We start from the raw sequence: 20,215 nt of genomic DNA, 5'->3' as shown, positions 1-20,215 counted from the left end.
ATTTGATAGGGTGGGTATCAATATAATCTGTATTGTTAGTGAGCTTTCTGAATCCATATTGGTGAGGTTTTCTTTATTAGTCTTAATATATCAGATCTCAGAAATGTATAAGTTTAAAATATTTTTTGTATATAACTGAATTCTTGATTTTGAAAGCTTAAAATATTTCTATAATCTAAATAAATATATTGATATATATCCCAAAGCTTAGTCAGGCAATAATAAAAACAAAAAGAACTTAGAAGAAAATAGTAATTTGCCTGTATTTAGACACACTGTAAAATTTAGTATGTCCGGTCAAACTCCATTTTCAAAGTTGTTTGACTCTTGCAGGTATTTCTTACTTTCCAAACAAGTCTGTCTTTATTGAAGAGTAAAGCGTTGATATGATGTAATCAAGTTGGAATGTGATGCTGTGTAGCTGTGCTATGCCATGGTGGAATGAATATGACTACAGGTTACGTGGCCCAGCAGAGTTGTTAAGAATCCATAGCTCCTGTTTTATGTGGTGTCATCCATCCAGCTTACAAAAGCCTCTCTGATGGTCAGGCTTGCCATTTAAAGAAGTGTATGCTGGAACCTAGAACAAGAATTTGGGACTTAGCCATCTAGATTTAGGTCCAAGTTACAGCATTGCTAGAGACCTGGTGCATATTTCTTAAAAGTTTCAAGCTTTACTTTCTTTCCTCTCTTGAACAATGAAGAAGGCCTTGCTCTGTGCTATGTGATATTCATCGGTTCCAAACATGCATCATTGCATGAGACTCCTGTCAGGATGCTGACATCACAGTGGGAGCCTTACTAGCCTTTATAAATTTGCAAAACCATTCGAGCAATTTAGATTTTATTGCACAATATTTTACAGTGCAAAAACCACAGGATAAGAATGTAGTATTCTCTATGTTTACATATGTATATAGTGTTGAAGTTGAATATGTTCATCTGGATTCTATATGCTTTCTGAGTTTGTGATGCATTTTGTCTTACCAGAAATTTAATTTCCCAGTCACAACCTGTCTATTCTCTATTACAAATAAGTTGCAAGTCTTTGCCAGAAAAAACCGCATGCATTTTGTCTTACACCTAGGAAATTATATTAAGTATTAAATTCCCTTGACTTCCACTAGAGGGTAGTCTCCACTCACTTGTTTGTTGAATTTTTACTAAATTTTCTTACCCTTTTTTTTTTAAAGAAAAACACAACAACCCACAAACTCCTCCTTTAAAAAGCCAGGGAGCTCTGGTGGTGAAGTCCCCAGGGCGTGTGCTGCTCACTCAAAGGCAGCGCCTTTATGGTGGTTCAAATCTACAGGAGAAAGAGGAGTAACTGGCCCTTTCCATCTTCTGCAGTTTTCAGACCTGCTGGAGAGTCACCTGTTGTTACTATTGTGCAACAATGAGTGAATATTTTTTAAAAAGTGAACTGGAAAAGAAAAAAAAAAAGTGAACTGGAGGAGGGGGCAGGGAGAGAGGGGGTGAAATGTGCAACAATGAATGAAAATCTAACTTCTCTGTAAATGTTAGTTAAAATTACAATTAAAACAAATTTTTATTAAAAAAAGAAAAAGACTTTTACTTTGATCCAGAACGGAAAAATGTGTTAGTTCTTAAATAATAAAGTGATGTAGGAGAAGGATGGTCATTTATGGAGTTTGCATCTTTGTTTTGATCTGATTTAACCTAACTCACTATTTCATTTGAGAGAAATTTAAATATAACACCAGGGAGGCTAAATAGTTAACTAGTGTTTCGTGAGAAGCCTAGCCTATGGTTTAGGTTAATTTCTCAGGTTCTTTCTTTAAAGAGAGAGATTGTCTTAATATACTAGAGGGAGGGTTTTAGTCTACTAGATGATGTTATGTACAGTGGAGTCCAAATCAACCCATAGCTGACCCTGTTGTGGGTTTCCAGAGGCAGTAAATAGCCCAGAAGATTGCTCATTTGTCTCGATGTAGCTGCTGGTGGATTCAAACCAAGAGCGTTTGGTTTACCAGCACAACTCCTTACCACTAAGCTACCAGTGTAATAGATAGCGCTCTCGCACGCTCTCTCTCTTGCGCTCTCTCTCTCTCTCTGAGTCCTTTTATTACTTGGCCTCTGTGTTGGTTTGCTAACAAAGATATTTTTCTGTTCCTCTAGGGTATTTACTTTGTTCGAAAAATACTCAGTAAGTGTGAAATAATTTTAGTGTGCTACTTCATTCTTTACATCATGGTTACATTGCATTAGATAGTATGTATTGAAAGGAATGACACAAAAGAGAAGTCCAAATGCAAGCTCACTTCCTCTGAATTTTCTCTGGGAGATCTGTGATGTGCGTGGCACACAGCTGTCAAACATCCCTGAGAGGATTGACATAATAAAATGTCACCTACCTATCTTACTGATCACTAAATGAGACATATGCGGTTGTTATAATGAGCAACATTATGAGCTTTGAGCTTTCTGGGAAGGTATCCTTTTGTCCACGGAGGCCTGCTAGTGTTTTATGTACACTAATCCTAAACTTGCTTTCCAAATTTACTCATTTGCAACTTATTTGTAATAGAGAATAGACAGGTTGTGACTGGGAAATTAAATTTATGGCGATTTAAGTTCAGAATATGCATTAGATATAAATACTAATGTAATAATATTTCTTTTCATTTTAATTTCATATTTAAAGATATCTTTTAAAAGTTTTTAGTACAAGAAAGGAAGAAAATAAATTTTTGCAGATTCAGTTCTTTTGTTTTTCATTGTTGATTTTAAGTCTGTTAAAATTGTCCTTGCTTCTGCAGCTTTAACACCAGATAACATGATCTTATTTGACACATTCGTGCAAAAGTATGATTGTATTGTTTAATGCTTCCTAATTTCTCTGTCCATATTTAATTTACTCCTTTATAAAATTAGCATTTTATAATTAACTGGATTTGAATCATAGATTTGTCTTCTTGGTGATCCTTATAAATTTGAGGGATAGAATCCCAGCAAAACATTTTATTAAATTTAGCAAAATAGTTATTATGGGATACAGAGACACGTGAAAGGCAGATTCTGTTCTTGAGGGGGATGATAGTCCACAAATCATCAGATAATGTCAGTTAGAAGATAAGTTGATTTTTTTTTTTATAAGTTGAATTTAAGATTCAAGTGTCTGTGGAAACTGAGTGAGTCCTGTAGCAGGTGGAAGGACAACATTGGTCTGAGTCTGAGAAAATAGACTTACGCTGGACAAGGGGGCAGCAGAGCTTTCTCAGGAACATGTAAAAACAAGGAGCCAGAAAGGTGGGATCTGATATCCTTTAGGAGTGATCACTGGCCCCGTTCTGTGGTAGTATGGAATACTTAGAGGAAAGTAGTAGTCTGAGATAGCTCAAGTTGACTATGGCTGGAGAGCCGTGGATCCATGTTAAAGTTAAGGCCTTTACTTGATTTTTAAAGTCTTGAGGGGCCTTTGAAACTTTTAAAAGGGGGTGGATGAAATTGTCAGTTTGATAGTAGCAAATGAAATGACCATAACCTGGCCCAGGCATCATTGGTATAACTTTGCCATGCTCCAAAGGGCCATGATGCCCTGAAAAAAGACTTTGTGCTTTGTTAGTGCTAGTGTTCCTAGGTTGATATCAAGCCATTCACACAGTTTGGCCTGGCACCTATGTTTATAACTGAAGAGTGGTTAGGGCAGCAACAATGAATGACTGGAAACCCTAAGTCTCTGTAAACTTTCATTAAAATGACTTTTAAAAAAAAATTAGTGGTTAGGGCAGCAGGTACAGTTTTACCTAGAGCAGAATTCTTCTGCAAAAAATTAGTTGGCCCTACCTAGGTAGGGATCAGGGTCATTCAAGTACCTGGTTTCATTAGCAAGTGGTCAACCAGTGGAGCTGGAAACCAAATGATAATTGCTATCTGTCCACCTAAAAACAAAGAATAAAAAGAACAATTTTAGCATAATGATTGACTCTGTGATTTGTTTTTAGGAAAAAGGGAAAAAAATCCAACTCGGTCATTGCCATTGAGTGAGAATCAAATCATAACTAACTCTCCAGCAAGTTGTCAGAGGCTGTAAATTGGATGAGAGAATCGTACCCATCTTAATCCCTTGGAGCCTCTGGTAGATTCAAACTAAAAGAAAGGTTCCCTTTGGGTTAGGAATGCCTTACACCACTAGGGCTCTATTTTTAGAAAAATAATTTGACATGTGATTCCTTTAACCTATAAACCCATTGCCGTAAATTCTGATGACCCCATAGATAGAGTCGAACTGCCCTGGGCATGTTTCGAAGACCTTGGTCTTTGAGGAAGCAGATTGTCACATTGCTCTGTTGCTGAGCAACTGGTAGGTTTGAACACATAACTTTGTGTCAGCCGCCAAGGGCTTTCATCACTGCATCACATCATCAGAGCTCCTTTTCCTTTTACCAGTAGAGGGTCTTGAATGTAAGAACAGAGATTTTCATATAATTTATAAGACTTAAGTTGCCGGGGTGGGGGTAGGGGTGGGGAAGTAGTATGTTACTGATGTTTGCTTGTAACACCACAGGTGGTCTTTAAATCACAATCATTGGTTAGCAAAATTGTGGGTTTAAAGTGACTTCCACAACACTTAGCTAATCTCTGTAAAATTTTTCTCTGTATGACTTTTGTAATATTTAAGTGTCTTATAGCCATATGGCATGTTAGGTCCTTTTGTACTCTAGTTTATTGGATCATTAGCCCCTTTTTCACAGGTGAGGTCTCTGCTCTTAGAAATGGGATGATGGGTTTGTACACTTGCCCTTCCAAGCCCTCGTTCCAGCAGCTGTCTGTATGTGCTGGGTCGAGTACATGCCACAGAAGGAGCCATGGTGCTTAGAGCTAATGGATTCCATATTAAATTTAATTATCCTAGTCCTTATCCTTAATCAAAGCAAAGTAGCCTTTTCAATAATCCTATTAGCAGTGATGGTCTTTTGTACATTTTAAGACCCTGTCAAGCCAGTCATAACAGAGTGAACTGAATGTAGGGGTTTGGTTTGGTTTTTTTTTTTGGTACTAGCAATGCCAGCTCCCAAGCCGAGTGTCCTAGTCATTTTTTCATTTACTAAAATAATGAAAAGTACTCTTGACATAGTAACAGCAGTTTACCTCTTTCCTCCACATAAATTCTTTATTCTATCATTTACAGCATCACTAGAATTTTTATTTATCTTCATTTATTAATGTTTGGATATTACAAACTTAATTGTTTCAGTTCAGCTTTCCATAATCTTTTGTATTAACTACTTCGTAGAGCCCCTAAAGAAAGATTAAAAACTGTTAGGAAGCATGTTGTTATTTTCAACCTCCCCCCGCCCCCGCCCCATCCCTGCTTTGTACTGTCAAGTTGGATCCAACTGTCACTGGAGGAGATTACCCCTCCTTCTCCAGAGAAGCATATTATTAACCTTTTGAAGACTTAATGGTGGTTTCATAAAAGTTAGTACCTGAAATGTCTTTGCAGAAAAGACTTGTCATTATGTTTTTCACTTTTTAGTTGTTGTTGTTATGTGCTGTCGAGTCGTTTGCGACTCATAGCGACCCTATGTACAACAGCCCTAAACCATGCTCTATCCTGTGCCAATCTCATTGCCTCTGACAAACCTGTCCCGAGTACCCCAGTCACTGAATCATTCCACCTCATAGAGGGTCTTCCCCTCCTGCGCTGTCTCTCCACTCTACCCAGCATGATGTCCCTCTCTAAAGACCTGTCTCTCCTTACAACATGTCCAAAGTATGTCAGACGAAGCCCCAGAATCCTTGCCTCCAAGGAGCAGCCTGGTCCAATCCTCTCTACGATGAATCTGTTTGTTTTCTTGGCAGTCCATGGTACATTCAATACTCTTCTCCAGCACCACAGCTCAAAGGCGTCAATTCTCCTTCTATCCTCCCTAGTCATTGTCCAACTCTCTGATGCATAACAAGTGATTGCAAAAACCATGGCCTGTATCAGGCGCACCTTAGTCTCCAGAGAGACACCGTTGCTCTTGAGTACGTTAGAGAGGTCCCTAACCGCAGACTTTCCCATCGCAATATGTTTTTTGATTTCCTGGCTACTGGTGCCAAGAGTGTTGACCGTGGAGCCGAGCAAACTGAAGCTGTGAACAATCTCAATCTCTTCGCCATCCATCCTGATGCTACCAATTGGTCCAGTGGTGAGAATTTTTGTCTTCTTAACATTGAGCCTCAGTCCATATTGAAGGCTGCAGTCCTTGACCCTCTGCAGTAAGTGCATGAGGTCCTCCTCAGTTTCAACGAGCAAGGTTGTGTCATCTGCATAACGCAGATTGTTGATAGATCATCCACCAATCCTAACACCTCGCCTCTCCTCATAGAGCCCCGCGTCTCGGATAATCTGCTCTGCATACAGGTTGAAAAGGTATGGAGACAGGACACATCCCTGATGTACACCCTTCCCAATTTTGAACCATGCAGTGTTACCCTGCTCTGTTCTGATGACTGCCTCTTGGTCCAAGTATAGGTTCCGCATTAGCACGATTAAATGTTCTGGGAATCCCATTCTTCTCAGAGTCAGCCACAGTTTGTTATGATCCACGCAGTCAAATGGCTTTGCATAATCAATGAAACACAGATAGACATTCTTCTGGTAATCTCTGCTTTCAGCTAAGATCCATCTAACATCAGCTACAATACCCCTAGTACCACGAGCCCTTCTAAACCTAGCCTGAACTTCTGGCAATTCTCTGCTGATGTACTGTTCCAGTCGTTTTTGGATAATCTTCAGTAGAATCTTGCTTGCATGTGAAATCAATGATATTGTTCTGTAGTTTCCACACTCAGTTGGGTCACCCTTCTTTGGGATGGGAACAAATATTGACCTCTTCCAGTCAGTTGGCCAAGTGGTTGTTCTCCAGATTTCTTGGCACAACTTGGTGAGCACATCCACGGCAGCATCTGTTAGCTGAAATATGTCAATTGGTATACCGTCTATTCCGGGGCCCTTATTTTTTGCTATTTCCTTCAAAGCAGCTTGAACTTCTGCCTTCATCACCGTCGGCTCTGGCTCAAATGCTATTTCATTAAATTCTTCTGTATCTGCCAATTTCTTTTGGTACAATGATTCAGTATATTCCTTCCATCTTCTTTTGATACCTCCTGGATCATTTAACATTCTGTCTAAAGCATCCTTGATTGTAGCAACTCGAGGTTTGAATTTGCTCACTTTTTAGTAAGATCTTATTTTTTTTTAAAATTATGTCTTTAAGTATTTGGCCCTCCCATCTTTGTGGGAGTGGACCTGGAAATTTTTAGAATTCAGTGACTGACATAAAGTAGCATAGATACAATCCCTTAAAAATATGAGTGCTTCATGATATAATAGATCTTTGGATCAAACTAGATTGATTAAAAAATAGGTAAAAATGTGGTATCTTAACTCCCCTGGGATTGCACATAGCCATTTCAGGTGTTTGTTCCTACCCTGGATGAAAACTAGTTTAGAAAGGCTGTGGATAGACTGTAATTGAGAGCACTGTTACCAAGTGAGTGAGACCAAGGCTGACGGCAGCTCAGCCGTTCTGCCCACCTGCCTCACAGCCTTCCTGCCCACAAGCCCCGCTGTCGTCCTGCCCACATGCCCCACTGCCGTCCTGCCCACATGCCCCACTGCCGTCTTGCCCACATGCCCTACTGCCTTCTCTGATTGCTGTTTCTCCCAGACTGGTGTATCCTTCCTTGCTTAAGCTTCCCTTCACCCCTCATTTATGTTAAATGCCCCTACTCCTTCAGATTTATATAACAAGCACCCATGCCTGGCTGCCTGGCTGTGTCATGCTGAACTGCTAGTCAATACCCTCTTGTCCCCTGTACATGATTGAGCTCAGGACTCTGTGCTGCATTTCCAGAGCCCAGTGTCTGGCACAGTGACTGGCTTATGTTGTAGGAGTTGGATGTAAATGGTTATGATGATAGTTAGTACTAAGGGCTTTCATCCCTGATGAGAAAGTCACCCATTGCCCATCACCTCGGTCGCTGTGAAGACTTCATTTACTTAGCATGTCTTCCACAGGAAATCTGTGGGGTGTAAGAAACACTCAGTTTTGACTCTGATTTGCCTTGCTCTATCTATAGTAACACTGGTCACTGAATTTACCTCTAAATATTTTGTTGTTGTTTGATCTTTTAAAAGCGCAACTCAATGGCAGTGGGTTTGGCTTTAGTTTGGTGGTCTAGAGTTAGAGTCTATCAAGGTGAATGTACCTGCAGGGCGAGCTGGTGCCTTCTTGCTCACCTACAAGTCAGGACCTGTGCTACCTGTTTGTAGCCTCTCAAATGTCTTCTATTTGATGTGACAAAGACAAATGCTGAAGTAACTTAGAGCCTCATATATGAAATCATGTTCATTATAATTTGTATTAATTTGATTTACTGTGTTCTCATTATGTTAACATATAACATTAGCTTAATCATGATGCTGTGTTTCCTTATCTTAGTTGACTGTCGTTGTTGTTGTGTACCATCGAGGCAGAACTGACCCATAGCTGATCCTTCAGTGGATTTTCAGAGGCAGTTAATCTCAAGGGAGGAAATTGTCCATCCTTCTCCCATGGAGCAGCTGGTGGACTCCAACCATGTGCCTTTGGGACTGCAGCACAGCTTCTTGCCAGTTGATCCTAAATTATTCATGAAAGTGACATCTTGACAGTGTTTGAATATGCACAAAAAAGATCATTTGATGTATGCTTAATACTGGACAGTTGTCTTTCCTACAAGAAAGTTTAACGAAGCTATCAAACAAAAATGCAAAAGTAATACCAGATAAGTTTAAAATTTCAATTTCTAGTACTTTTTTGTGTTTCTGTTGATCAGGGATTCTGACTTTAGACATGTGTTTCTTTTTCTCTTACCTACTTTCAGCTCACTTAGAGGCAAGTTTCGAGGAGGTAGAAAACCACCTGTTGCATCTAGAAGATCTGTGTGGGCAGTGCGAGTTAGAAAGGCACAAGCATATGCAGTCCCAGCAACTGGAAAACTATAAGAAAAACAAGAGGTGAGTTCAACAAACTGGCCTTAATGCTCATTTTCATTCTCAGAGTTTTCCACATTACTTTACGTGTTCTTCTCCATGTGCTTTAACTATTAAAGATAAAGATTTCAATATGTAAAGCTCATAATGTTGTTATTGTTGATGATTGCTGTCGAGTCACACACGACTCATAGTGACTCTATGAACAAAAGACCTAATGCTTTCTCATAACTACCATCGTTCCAATTTCATAGAGTTTCCAGGGACATGGGGTTTAGGAAGTGGATTCCACACCTGCTTCCAAACCTGTTTTACAACTGGGAGCTACACCAAACACTGTCCACATTGGAAAACCATTCTGGTATTTGATACCCCGATAGTACAAGGTTCAACATCACAGCAACCCAGGTTACTTCATACTGCACATTGACAAAGAGTGATTTACAAAATGGAAGAGTGTTTTCCGGATATAAACAGCACTAGTTTCACTTAACAGTGGTTAAGTGTCGTCAAGTTGAATATGACTGAGCATAAGTTTTACATAAAAGACCTGAACTCTGTTCTATAACTAACATCATTTATGTATATTTATAGTTTAGAGAGTTTGTAGGGCTTAGAGAGTTTGTAGAATTTCCAGAAGTATCTAGTTTAGGAAGTGGATGCCACTGCTTCCCATCATAAATCAATCTGGAAGCTCATCTAAACATTGTACATAATGGGCATCCATTATGGTATTTGACAAGACACAGCAACACCAATATGTTCAGTTCAGCAAATAGAAGATTGCTGTTTTATTTAAGGGATATTTATTAAAAAAATAAAACCCCTGCTGGGTTTTAAAGCCAGTGCCTTTGAGCAGACTTCCACCCTAGGCAAAGGCTCAAGGACACCCACTCTTGAGGGGAAAAGAGCAGCAATACACAACAGACATGACCCCAAAAACCTCTCTCACGTACCCATCAGGACTGCCATCCGATGCAAGGGACAGCCAAAGTCCCAGAGTGGGGTTCCAGGCCCCAGTCAGCAGTCCCATCCCTTCCCCCGTGGGCTTTTAAAGCCAATGCCTTTGAGCAGACTTCCATCCTAGGCAAAGGCTCAAGGACACATGCTCTTGAAGGGAAATGAGCAGCAATACACAACAGACACGACCCCAAAAACCTCTCTTACGCGCCCATCAGAACTGCCATAATAAGTATGCCAAAAAACTTTTGCGTTTGTTTGTTGGTACCATTATCTTTTGCTAAGGAATCTTGGTGGCACAGTGGTTAAGTGCTTAGCTGTTAACTGACAGGCCAATGTTTCAGACCTAACAGTCATTCAGAGGGATGGGCAGCCAATTTCCTTAAAGATTTATGTTCTTTTTTAAAAAAAAGCCCTGTGAGGGACAGGTCTATTCTTTTCCTATAGGGCTGCTATTGTCACAATTGGCTTGGTGACAAGTGGTTTGCTTTGGGATATCTGTTGCTGTTTTACAAACAAGTTAAGGATGAGATAAAATTCATAACTTGCCACTTCAAAGGGGAAGGAGAGTAGAGCAGTGGAGCAAAGTTTTCAAGTGAAGTAGAAGTCTTGGCCTAATTTTCTCCAAATGGCAGACTACCTCTCTTATTTCTCTTATGCCCTCTTTAGAGTAGAAGGGGAAATCTCTCAATCCCATCTCATAACAGTTGTGGAGCTTTAGACAACATATTTCATCCCAAATAAGCCTCATTTTCTCTGGTTCATGATGGAGACACTAATACACCCACCTCCTAGAGGGTTGTGAGGATTAAATGAAACAATCCTTATGAAAAATGGTAGTTGTATGAATAGTGATTATTATGACATTAACTTGAATAGGAAATGGAAGAGAAGTCTTAAGGGTAACAGCCTGTGCACACTGGCTGTCAGGGATGGGTTAGTAAGTAGGCGCCGACTGGGTACCTCTGGAATCCCCGGGGAGATCTGTGAGAATGGAGGGTTGGGGGAGTGCCTGAGGACTTCACTGTTATTTTGCTAGGCAGAGAAGGAAATGTAGGTGGGAAATGTTTGATAAAGGAAAGCAAACAGAAGATACTGTTTTAGGGTTGGAGTTTGAGTCAGGCTGAAGAGCGTTTTTTGGTGGGAGAAGTATGAGGACTGGCTGGCAGAGTTCACTGTTGATTGTAGCACTGGTAAACTGAGTGGTTCTGTCCCTAACAGTGTGGCAGTCAGAGAACTGCGTTGCTAACATGGTTGCATGGTGCTGGTCATTGCTTTACACGTGAGGATAATGTGTGATGTTGTGAGTGACCACAGTGATGTTAAAGTCTCCTAGAGTAATGCCAAGAGATGGGGTACAGAGAGAAACTGAGTATTTTGGAGCAGAATTGCTCAGTCAGGTTCATGGGATGGGTCTTAAATGTTAACAAGCCGTACGAGTCACTTGGAGACAGGGATGTTCAAAACACAGAGTCACCTGGGCTTTGCTGATCTTTTACTCCAAGGTCCTGCATCCTTCTTGAGCTAGTTTTTATATATAGTGTGAGGTATTGAACTTGTTTCAGTTTCTGCAGATAAACACATTTTCTCACCCCATTTCTTTTTCTTTCTTTCTCTTTTTTTTTTATTTTACGCTAGTCTATTTACTAAATTCTTACACATTGTTTTAGAGAACAGAATTGTCCATCGGTGAATGGATGGATTTCTGGTTTCTCCATTCTGTTATATTTGTCTATATTCCTGTTATTGTACCAGTATCAAGCTATTTTAATTACTGGGATTGTGTAGTAGGTTTTGGGTTCATGGAATGTGAGACTTCTTACTTTTTCTTCCCCATTATCTCTGTTTATCTGAACATTATCACTTTGCTTATCTGACGTCTTTTTCCTTTCTGTATGAAGTTGGTGATGACTTTTTCTTCCATCTTTTTGTATTATTTGTAGATTGCTTTCGGTGCTATTGCCATTTTCATGGTAAGTCTTCTGATTTATTAGCATGGTATATCCTCGCACTTATGTAGGTCTCCTTGGATTTCTTGTAGTGTTTTGTAGTCCTCATTGTCCAGGTCTTTTAAATCACTGGTTAGATTTATTCCTAAACAGGGAGCTCTAGAAGCATAGACCATAGAGAGTTGCACTGCTAACCCAAAGACACTACTCTTTAGGCAGTCCAATTCTCTAGCAGCTTTGAGGGAGAAAGATGAGCAGTCTCTTCCCAAGTGGTTCACCGCCTCTGAAAACCTACTGTAAATCCTGCCATGAGGCAGTTCAGCTAGATGGCAATGAGTGAGATTGTAAATGGTGTTGTTTTCCTGATTTCTTTTTCAGAGTTCTCTTTGTTGCTGTAGAAGAGTCAGACTAATTTTGTATGTTGATCTTGTGCCCTGCCACTTAGCTGAATTAAGCAATTAGATCCAGTCATTTTCTTACTGAGCTTTATGGATTATATTTATTTTTTTTTTCTTTATTTTATATATAATATATATGTATATATAATAATATAAAATGTAAATAGAGGTAATTTTACTTCATCTTTGGCAATATGGATGTCTTTTATTGCCTTTTTTTGCCCTTCTGCTCTGACTATAGGATGGAGACTAAGGTGATCTGGGCTATAGTCTTTACAATTATGTGCTATGTATCGGAGAGTTGGACAGTGACTAGGGATGATAGAGAATTGATACCTTTGAGCTGTGGTGCTGGGAAGGGTGTTGAATATACCATGGACTGCTAGGAGAACAAACAGGTTTGCCCTGGAGAGGGTGAAGCAAATGTTCCTTGGAGTCTAGGATTCTGAAGCTTTGTCTGACATACTTTGGGCATGTTGCAAGGAGGGACTGGTCCTTGGAGAGGGACGTCATGTTTGGGAGAGTAGAGGGTTGGCACATGAGAGGAAGATCCTTGATGAGATGGATCGATTCTGTGATTGGGGTGGTGGGGGTGAGTGTGTTTGAGACAGTGAGGTTGGCACAGAATAGAGCAGGGTTTAGGGCTCTTGTACATAGGATGGGTCGCTATGAGTCACAAGCGACTTGAAGGCACATAACAACAGCAGCAACATGCCTTCAGTACAATATTGGATTGGAGAAGTTATAAAGGGCAGCCTTGTTTGGTTTCCATTCACCCTTCAGTCTCTCTCCATTGAGAGTAATGTTAATCATTGTTTTTGTATACATGCTTTTAATTATGTTGAGGAATAACTCTTCTATTTCTATTCTGTTGAGTAGTTTTATTGGGGAAACGTTGAATTTTTGTCAAATGCCTTTTTCTGCACCAATTGGGATGATCTTATGGTTCTTTACCTATGTTTTATTGATTTGGTGGATCTATTTGATTGATTCTTTTTCTAATGTTGAACCATCCTTGCATACCTGATATGAATCCTCTTTGATCATGATGAATGATTTTTTAAATATGGGGTTAGATTAATTTGGGTAGGATTTTTTTAGAAAATTTAACCTCTATGAGAATACCATGGACTGCTAGGAAAACAAATAGATTTGTCCTGGAGAGGGTTAAACCGGGTGACTCCTTGGAGGCAAGGATTCTGAGGCTCCGTCTAACATACTTTGGACATGTAGTGAGGAGAGACCGGTCCTTGGAGAGGGACATCATGCTTGGCAGGGTGGAGGGACGGCGCAGGAGAGGAAGGCCCTCTATGAGGTGGATTGATTCAGTGACTGGGATAATTGGGATGGGAGTGTCAGAGACAGTGCGATTGGCACAGGACAGAGCGGAGTTTAGGGCTGTTGTACATAGGGGTGCTATGAGTCGCAGGCGACTCGATGGCACATAACAACAACAACAACATTCTTTTTTTTTTTTAAATTTAGGTTGTTTATTTTTCATTTCAATGAATATCTACAGAGATTTTGGGATTCCATTCATTCATTGTTGCACCCTTCTCCCCGCACAAACCCCTCCCCCCTCCCCCCCCCTTTGCTCCTCTCCTTGAAAAGCAAAAGAAAAACTCCCACATTGGTACACAATCCCCCCCCCCCGCACCTCCCCAAACCCCACCCCCTAGCCCCAAATATAATCCACTCTACAACCGTCATTGCATACTCCTACGATAAAAATAATGCCCTAAAATATAATACTTTTAGACTATTCTCTCCAACAACATTCTTGAGGGATATTAGCCTTTTTTTTTTTTAAATAGTGTCTTTGCTTGGCTTTGGTATCAAGGATATGCTTGCTTCACAGAATAAGCTTGAGAGCATTCCACTTTTGTGTGTATTCTGAAATAGGTTAAATAGAATTGGTATCAGCTCTTCTCTGATTGTTTGGTACAACTCACCAATGAAGCTGTCTGGGCCAGGGCTTTTTTTGATAGGGAGTATTTTTAGGACTTGTTCCATTTCGTCTTTTGTGATGTGTCTGTTCAGATTTTCTATTTTTGTCTTTGTTATTCTGTGTAGGAAGTGAGTTCTAAAAGTTTGTTCATTTTCTCTAGGTTTTCCAATTTGTTGGAGTATTATTTTATAATTATATTTTCTATTTCATTGGTTCTGTTATGGCAGCACCCATTGAATTCTGTATTTGTGTTATTTCCACCTGCTTTTCTTTTGTTAGTGCCAGGGACTTGCCAATTTTATTAATTCTTTCAGACAACCAGATCCAAAACTTGATAATTCTATTTTTATGTTTTCCCTTTTACTCATTTCTACCCTTTATTATTTCCATTCTTCAAGAAAATCTAGGCTTTGTTTTCTGTTCTTTTTCCAATTACTGAGACTATTAGGCCAAGGTATTGATTTTGGTTGTTGGGTTTTTGTTGTTGATTTTCTGTTTTCGTTTTTGTTTTTTCTTGTTGTGTACCTTCAAGTTGGATCTGACTGGCTCAGGAGGATATTGTTCCTGTTTCTCCAGCAGAGCATCTGGTGGACTGGAACCACGCACCTTTAGAATTGCAACACAGCTTCTTGCCACTAGGCCACCAGAGTTCCCTTGATTTTGGTTTATTTTTGGATGATATGCTATTATTAGATCTCTGAGTCCTGCTTTTGCTGTGTCCCAACAATTTTGACATGTTATGTTTTCCCTCTCATTTGTTTCAGGAAATTTTATTTCTTACTCTGGTGGCCTAGTTGGTAAGGAGTTGCACTGCCAATCCAAAGATACAGGCAGTTTGATTCCACTGGCTGCTCCTTGGGGAAAAGGTGGGCAGTCTCCTGCCCTGCAGTTTATAACCTCTGAAAATCCACTGGAGGGTCAGCTTTGAGTCAGTTCCTTCTTGATGGCGATGAAAAAAAAAACCTGAAAGTGTTCAAGAGGCACCATCGTCTTAAACGTTCCAATAGTCTTTATCATACCAGCCAGCCTAGCCATTTTTAAGATTTTGTGTTTTGTTCCACATTTTTCCAGGACCTTCTACTGTGATCTTTTTCAGAGTGGTCAGTAGTGATCACCAGGTACCATGTTATTTTCCTGATCTGAAAATTGTGTAGGTTGGAGTTCTAGTGATCTTTTTGTCCTTTGTACTAATTGTTTATATACATCTTTGCTCTTTGTTCCGTATAAAGAAAGACCTATCACTACTTGTTTGGTGGCCACATACAAACTTGAAAGATCCTAGTTGTTAATTGTCAAAGTAAGATACAGACCATTGTCTTTGTAGACTATCATTCTCAGGCTTCTCTTTTTCCTCACCTCATGACTTTGATGTATTTTAATTAATGCACTATAATTTGTATGCCATAATTTAAAATTAATTTTTAGTGTCTAGAAAACAGCATCACCTATAATTTAAGTAAAGGCTGAACTATACTGAATAAGTGTTAGTGTTTTATATAACTGAAGTGACAGAATATTTGTCTTGTTAGGGGAAGAATTTTATAATGGGAAGAGTGCTGTCCTTGGGGTAAAAAAAAATAAAAAGGAAGTCCTAACTTCAATGATTACTAATGGTGTGTTCTGGGACAAGCCATTTGGTTTTCTTTCTACTTTATCCTGGTATAAAACTTCTCCATTCAATTGCTTTTCTACTTTATCTTCATATAAAATTTTCCTTAGTCTCAAAAGCCAACTTCACTGGCATTTGAAAGACTTAAAACAATGTATCTTAATAAACTTAGATGTAATAGACTTATTTACTGATGGCACTTACTGCTTAAAATATGTATGAAAAACATGATGTGTCAGTTGAAGACTACAAATTATAGTCAATAGCTTTATAGGTAGAATGGTAAATATTTCTTATTCTCATAGGCCAAGAATTTTTTAAATAATGAAATTCTTTCTATTTCTCAAGGGCAGGAAGAAAATAGCATAACATTTTTAAACCTAGGATCAGTTTCAAGGATGAAAAATTTAAATTAATCTGTACCTTGATTATATTTCACGTCAAGACAAAGAATACAATCAAGGTACAGATTAAATTAATTGTATCAAAAGGAATTTGCAGATACAGAAGAATTTAATGAAATAGCATTTGAGCAAGAGCCTATGGTGATGAAGGAAGAAGTTAAAGCTGCTTTGAAGGAAATAGCAAAAAATAAGGCCCCCGAATAGATGGTATACCAATTGACATATTTCAGCTAACAGATGCTGCCGTGGATGTGCTCACCAAGTTGTGCCAAGAAATCTGGAGAACCACTTGGCCAACTGACTGGAAGAGATCTATATTTGTTCCCATTCCAAAGAAGGGTGACCCAGCGGAGTGTGGACAGAAGGAGAATTGACGCCTTTGAGCTGTGGTGCTGGAGAAGAGTATTGAATGTACCATGGACTGCCAAGAAAACAAACAGATTCATCCTAGAGAGGGTTAAACCAGGCTACTCCTTGGAGACAAGGATTCTGGGGCTTCGTCTGACATACTTTGGACATGTTGTAAGGAGAGACAGGACTTGAAATTAACTTGACCTGGAACTTTGATTTTTCTTTTTTGTTTGTTTGGAGGAGTCATAAGGTCCTAAAAGGTTCAAGAAGAGTATTATGTTAGAGATCAGTAATGGCAAGGAATTCAAACCTTTCAGCAGCACAATAGAAGTAGGACAGTAGAATCCACTTAGAAAATTTAGCCATTATTTTCATCAAGTGTAAGGAAATAGTCATTCCCAGGCGTGAAATTGGGTTTAAGAAAGGTAATCATCTTTCATAGCAGGAGATAAAATATTAAAATAGGGGGAAATGAATAAATATCCATGTTGCCTTTTTTTTTTTAATGGAGATAATACCAGAAGAAACCTGAAAGAATTGAATGTGATGGCTTGTGGAAAGCAGGATGGAAAGGGGCCATCCTTTTTATTGTCAATAAATCCTTGTTTATTATTTTACTAGAGACGCGTACATGTATTATTTTTATTTTGATATATAAATGGAGTGAAACTTACTTTATTAGCTGCAACATTCCGTGAGGTATTTTACTTGAAATGCTAACCTGACAAGATTACCATTGACTAAATTACCACTTATTCATAGGTCAAGTAAGTTTCAGAAGTGTTTTATTCTGTTTGCCTCATACAGCATTGCATTATGTGTCAGTTCTGTGGTGGCCTCTGAGAATTCCTGAACTAAAGAAATCTGTTTGACTCCTCATTCTACAATGTACTTGTTCATCAAACAAATTTGTGTTAACACATACTCAAATTTTGCCCTGTAGTAGTCTGCGTAACAGTTTGAGAAACTTAAAAAAAATTATTTATAAATTACTTTCATTTACATTGTATTATGTTCATATATATTTATTTATAAATTACTTTAATTTATATTATATTGTGTTCATATATATTGTGGTTTTCCCCTCTTTTCAGTCTTCTTACTAATAATTTCCTTTGTGAAAGTGTGTAACTTGGTGACTTCAAGTCTCATGCACTAATAACAAAGTGTTTATGAAGAGTTGCATGGAAAACCAATTCACAAATTTTCACTCAAATCACTGTTCTACCACAATAACTATTTTATATTTGAAATCATATATTATGTGTAAAATAGTTAACATATTTCTTTCCAAAATTCTGGCTTCATTATAATTTCCCCCTTCTGTTTGTGATATACCATCCGCATTTCTCCAAAAATAGCTACATTTTGAGGAAAAACCAGAGATTTTAGCAATTCTGCCTAATTATAAATGATTTGTGATTTGAATAGTCTTCAGTTGGACTTGAAATCTGTCTTGGAACAAACTAAATTGAGAAAGCTTTTACTAATTTATTTAGACTTCGTAATTTTTGGTGTTATCCTGTAGAGAACTCCTTTAAGTAGTGGTCCCTGCACTAAGTGTTGAGATTCATGTTCATTGAATGGTTTTAAAAAGCCACATTTCCTGTTGCATTATGCTTATCCTTTATAGCTAATGCTGAGCCATTTGTGTGTGTGTGTGTGTGTGTGTGTGTGTGTGTGTGTGTGTTTTCATTTGTTTTTAGTGTATGGACAGTAGACTAAGTTTACATAATCTTTTAACAATATTTTTTCAATTTTTTTCTTTTTTTATTAATGATTTTTAATGCAACACATATAATTTTTTACAGCATAGTCTTTCCATTTAATTCTTTCCCTATTCAGTCACTGTTGCAAATTTTCCTCCCTGCTCAACCCTTCCACCTAGTTCATTTTTCTCTTTGAAGAAAAAAAAATCTTTCATTGTTATACAATCCCCCCAGTCCACAGTCCATTTTAATATGCATTTCTTTTTCTGTAATCTTGTCATGTAAATAATGCCTAACCCTATATTCCTTTTAAATAGTTCTCTCCCTCAACTATTTCAATGTAGTACACATTATTTATCCCCTCTTTTCTTAGGTCCCCCCCCCACCCCTGATGTCAACCCATCTTACAACAGTGGCATTAGGCAGTTTTTGTCCTTTTGTGACTGATATATTTCACTCAGCATAAAGTCCTCCCGTGTCACCTATTTTATATAATATTTCATGCATTGTTTTCAATGCAGCATAGTATTCCATTGTGTGAATATACCACAGTTTCTCTAACCATTTGTTTGATAATGGGCACTTGGGTTGTTTCCAACTCTTTGCTATTATGAACAAAGCCTCAATAAACATGGGTGTGCATATATCTGCTTCCATAGCAGTTCTGGTTTTCTTTAGGGTGTATTTCCAGTTGTGGAATGGCTGGGTCAAATGGTATTTCTATTTGCAACTTTTTGAGAGAGTACCATACTGCCTTCCACAGTGATTGCACAGTTTTACACCACACTAGCAGTGTATAAGGGTTCCACTTTCTCTACAACCTTGCCAGCATTTGCTGTTTGCTGCTCTGTTCAATTTTGCTATTCTTACTGAGGTAAGATGATACTTCATAGTTGTTTTGATTTGCATCTCTCTTAGAACTAGGGATTTTGAACACGTTTTTATGTGTTTGTTTGCCATCTCAATGTCTTTTTTGGTGAAGTGTCTGTACATATCCTGTGCTCATTTTGCAATTGGGTTGTTTACCTTTATCTTGTTGTGGTGCTCGAGTAGTCTATAAATTCTAGATATAAGTTCCTTATCAGACATGTCATTGCCAAATATTTTTTTTCCTGGTCTGTGGCTTCCCTTTTTACCCTGTTGGAGAAGTTTTTGGGTGTGCAAAAGGATTTTGTTCTTAGAAGGTCCCATTCATCTCTTTTATCCATTCCTGGTTGTAGGTTTGTCAGGATGCTTTGAAGACTGTTTATGTTGTGGATTAGGGCCTCTAGAGTTCTTCCAAGCTTTTCTCTAATGAAATTTATAGTCCTTGGTTTTAATCCTATGTCCTTGATCCACTTTGAGTTGGTTTTTGTATGTGGAGTGAGGTGTGGATCTTGTTTGAATTTTCTACGGATAGTTTTCCAATTTTGCCAACATCATTTGTTTAAAAGGTGTAATTTCCCCACTTAACTGATTTCATCTCCTTGTCAAAAATCAGTTGACCATAGGTTGTTGTTTGTTGTTATGTGCCATCGAGACGCCTGCGACTCATAACGATCCGGTGTACAAGAGCCCTAGGTAGATGGGCTTATTTCTGGATTCTCTATTCTATTTCATTGATCTATGTGTCTGTCATTGTACCAGCACCACACTGTCTTTACCACCATGGCAGTGTAGTAGGATTTGAAATCAGGGAATGAGATGCCTCCTATCTTCCTTCCCTTTTTAAGGAGTGCTTTGCTTATTTGGGGCCTCTTTCCATTTCAAATGAAATTGGAGATTGCCTTTTCCATCTTATCAAAGAATGAAATTGTTATTTGTATTGGTGTTGCACTGAATGTGTAAATTGCCTTTGGTAGTATTGTCATTTTCACAATATTGAGTCTTCTTATCCATGAGCAAGGTATATTCCCCCA

At 38.6% G+C, this 20,215-nt stretch overlaps 1 protein-coding gene across 2 annotated transcripts in view; it reads left to right on the top strand.

Annotated features, from left to right (window-relative positions):
• Positions 1–20,215, top strand: part of DTNBP1 (dystrobrevin binding protein 1) — a 194,800-nt gene that overhangs the window by 24,264 nt on the left and 150,321 nt on the right. For both annotated transcript variants that reach the window (XM_006891620.1, XM_006891619.1), the window contains one exon: positions 8,881–9,013. In XM_006891620.1, the coding sequence (XP_006891682.1) occupies positions 8,881–9,013 (133 nt within the window). The remainder of the gene's footprint in view (positions 1–8,880; positions 9,014–20,215) is intronic.

Source organism: Elephantulus edwardii, unplaced genomic scaffold, assembly GCF_000299155.1.
Source record: "Elephantulus edwardii isolate Elephantulus edwardi_28Jun2011 unplaced genomic scaffold, EleEdw1.0 scaffold00101, whole genome shotgun sequence".
Taxonomy (NCBI): domain Eukaryota; kingdom Metazoa; phylum Chordata; class Mammalia; order Macroscelidea; family Macroscelididae; genus Elephantulus; species Elephantulus edwardii.
Note: the sequence above shows the minus strand (reverse complement) of the source record. Positions and strands in the feature narration are given on the sequence as shown.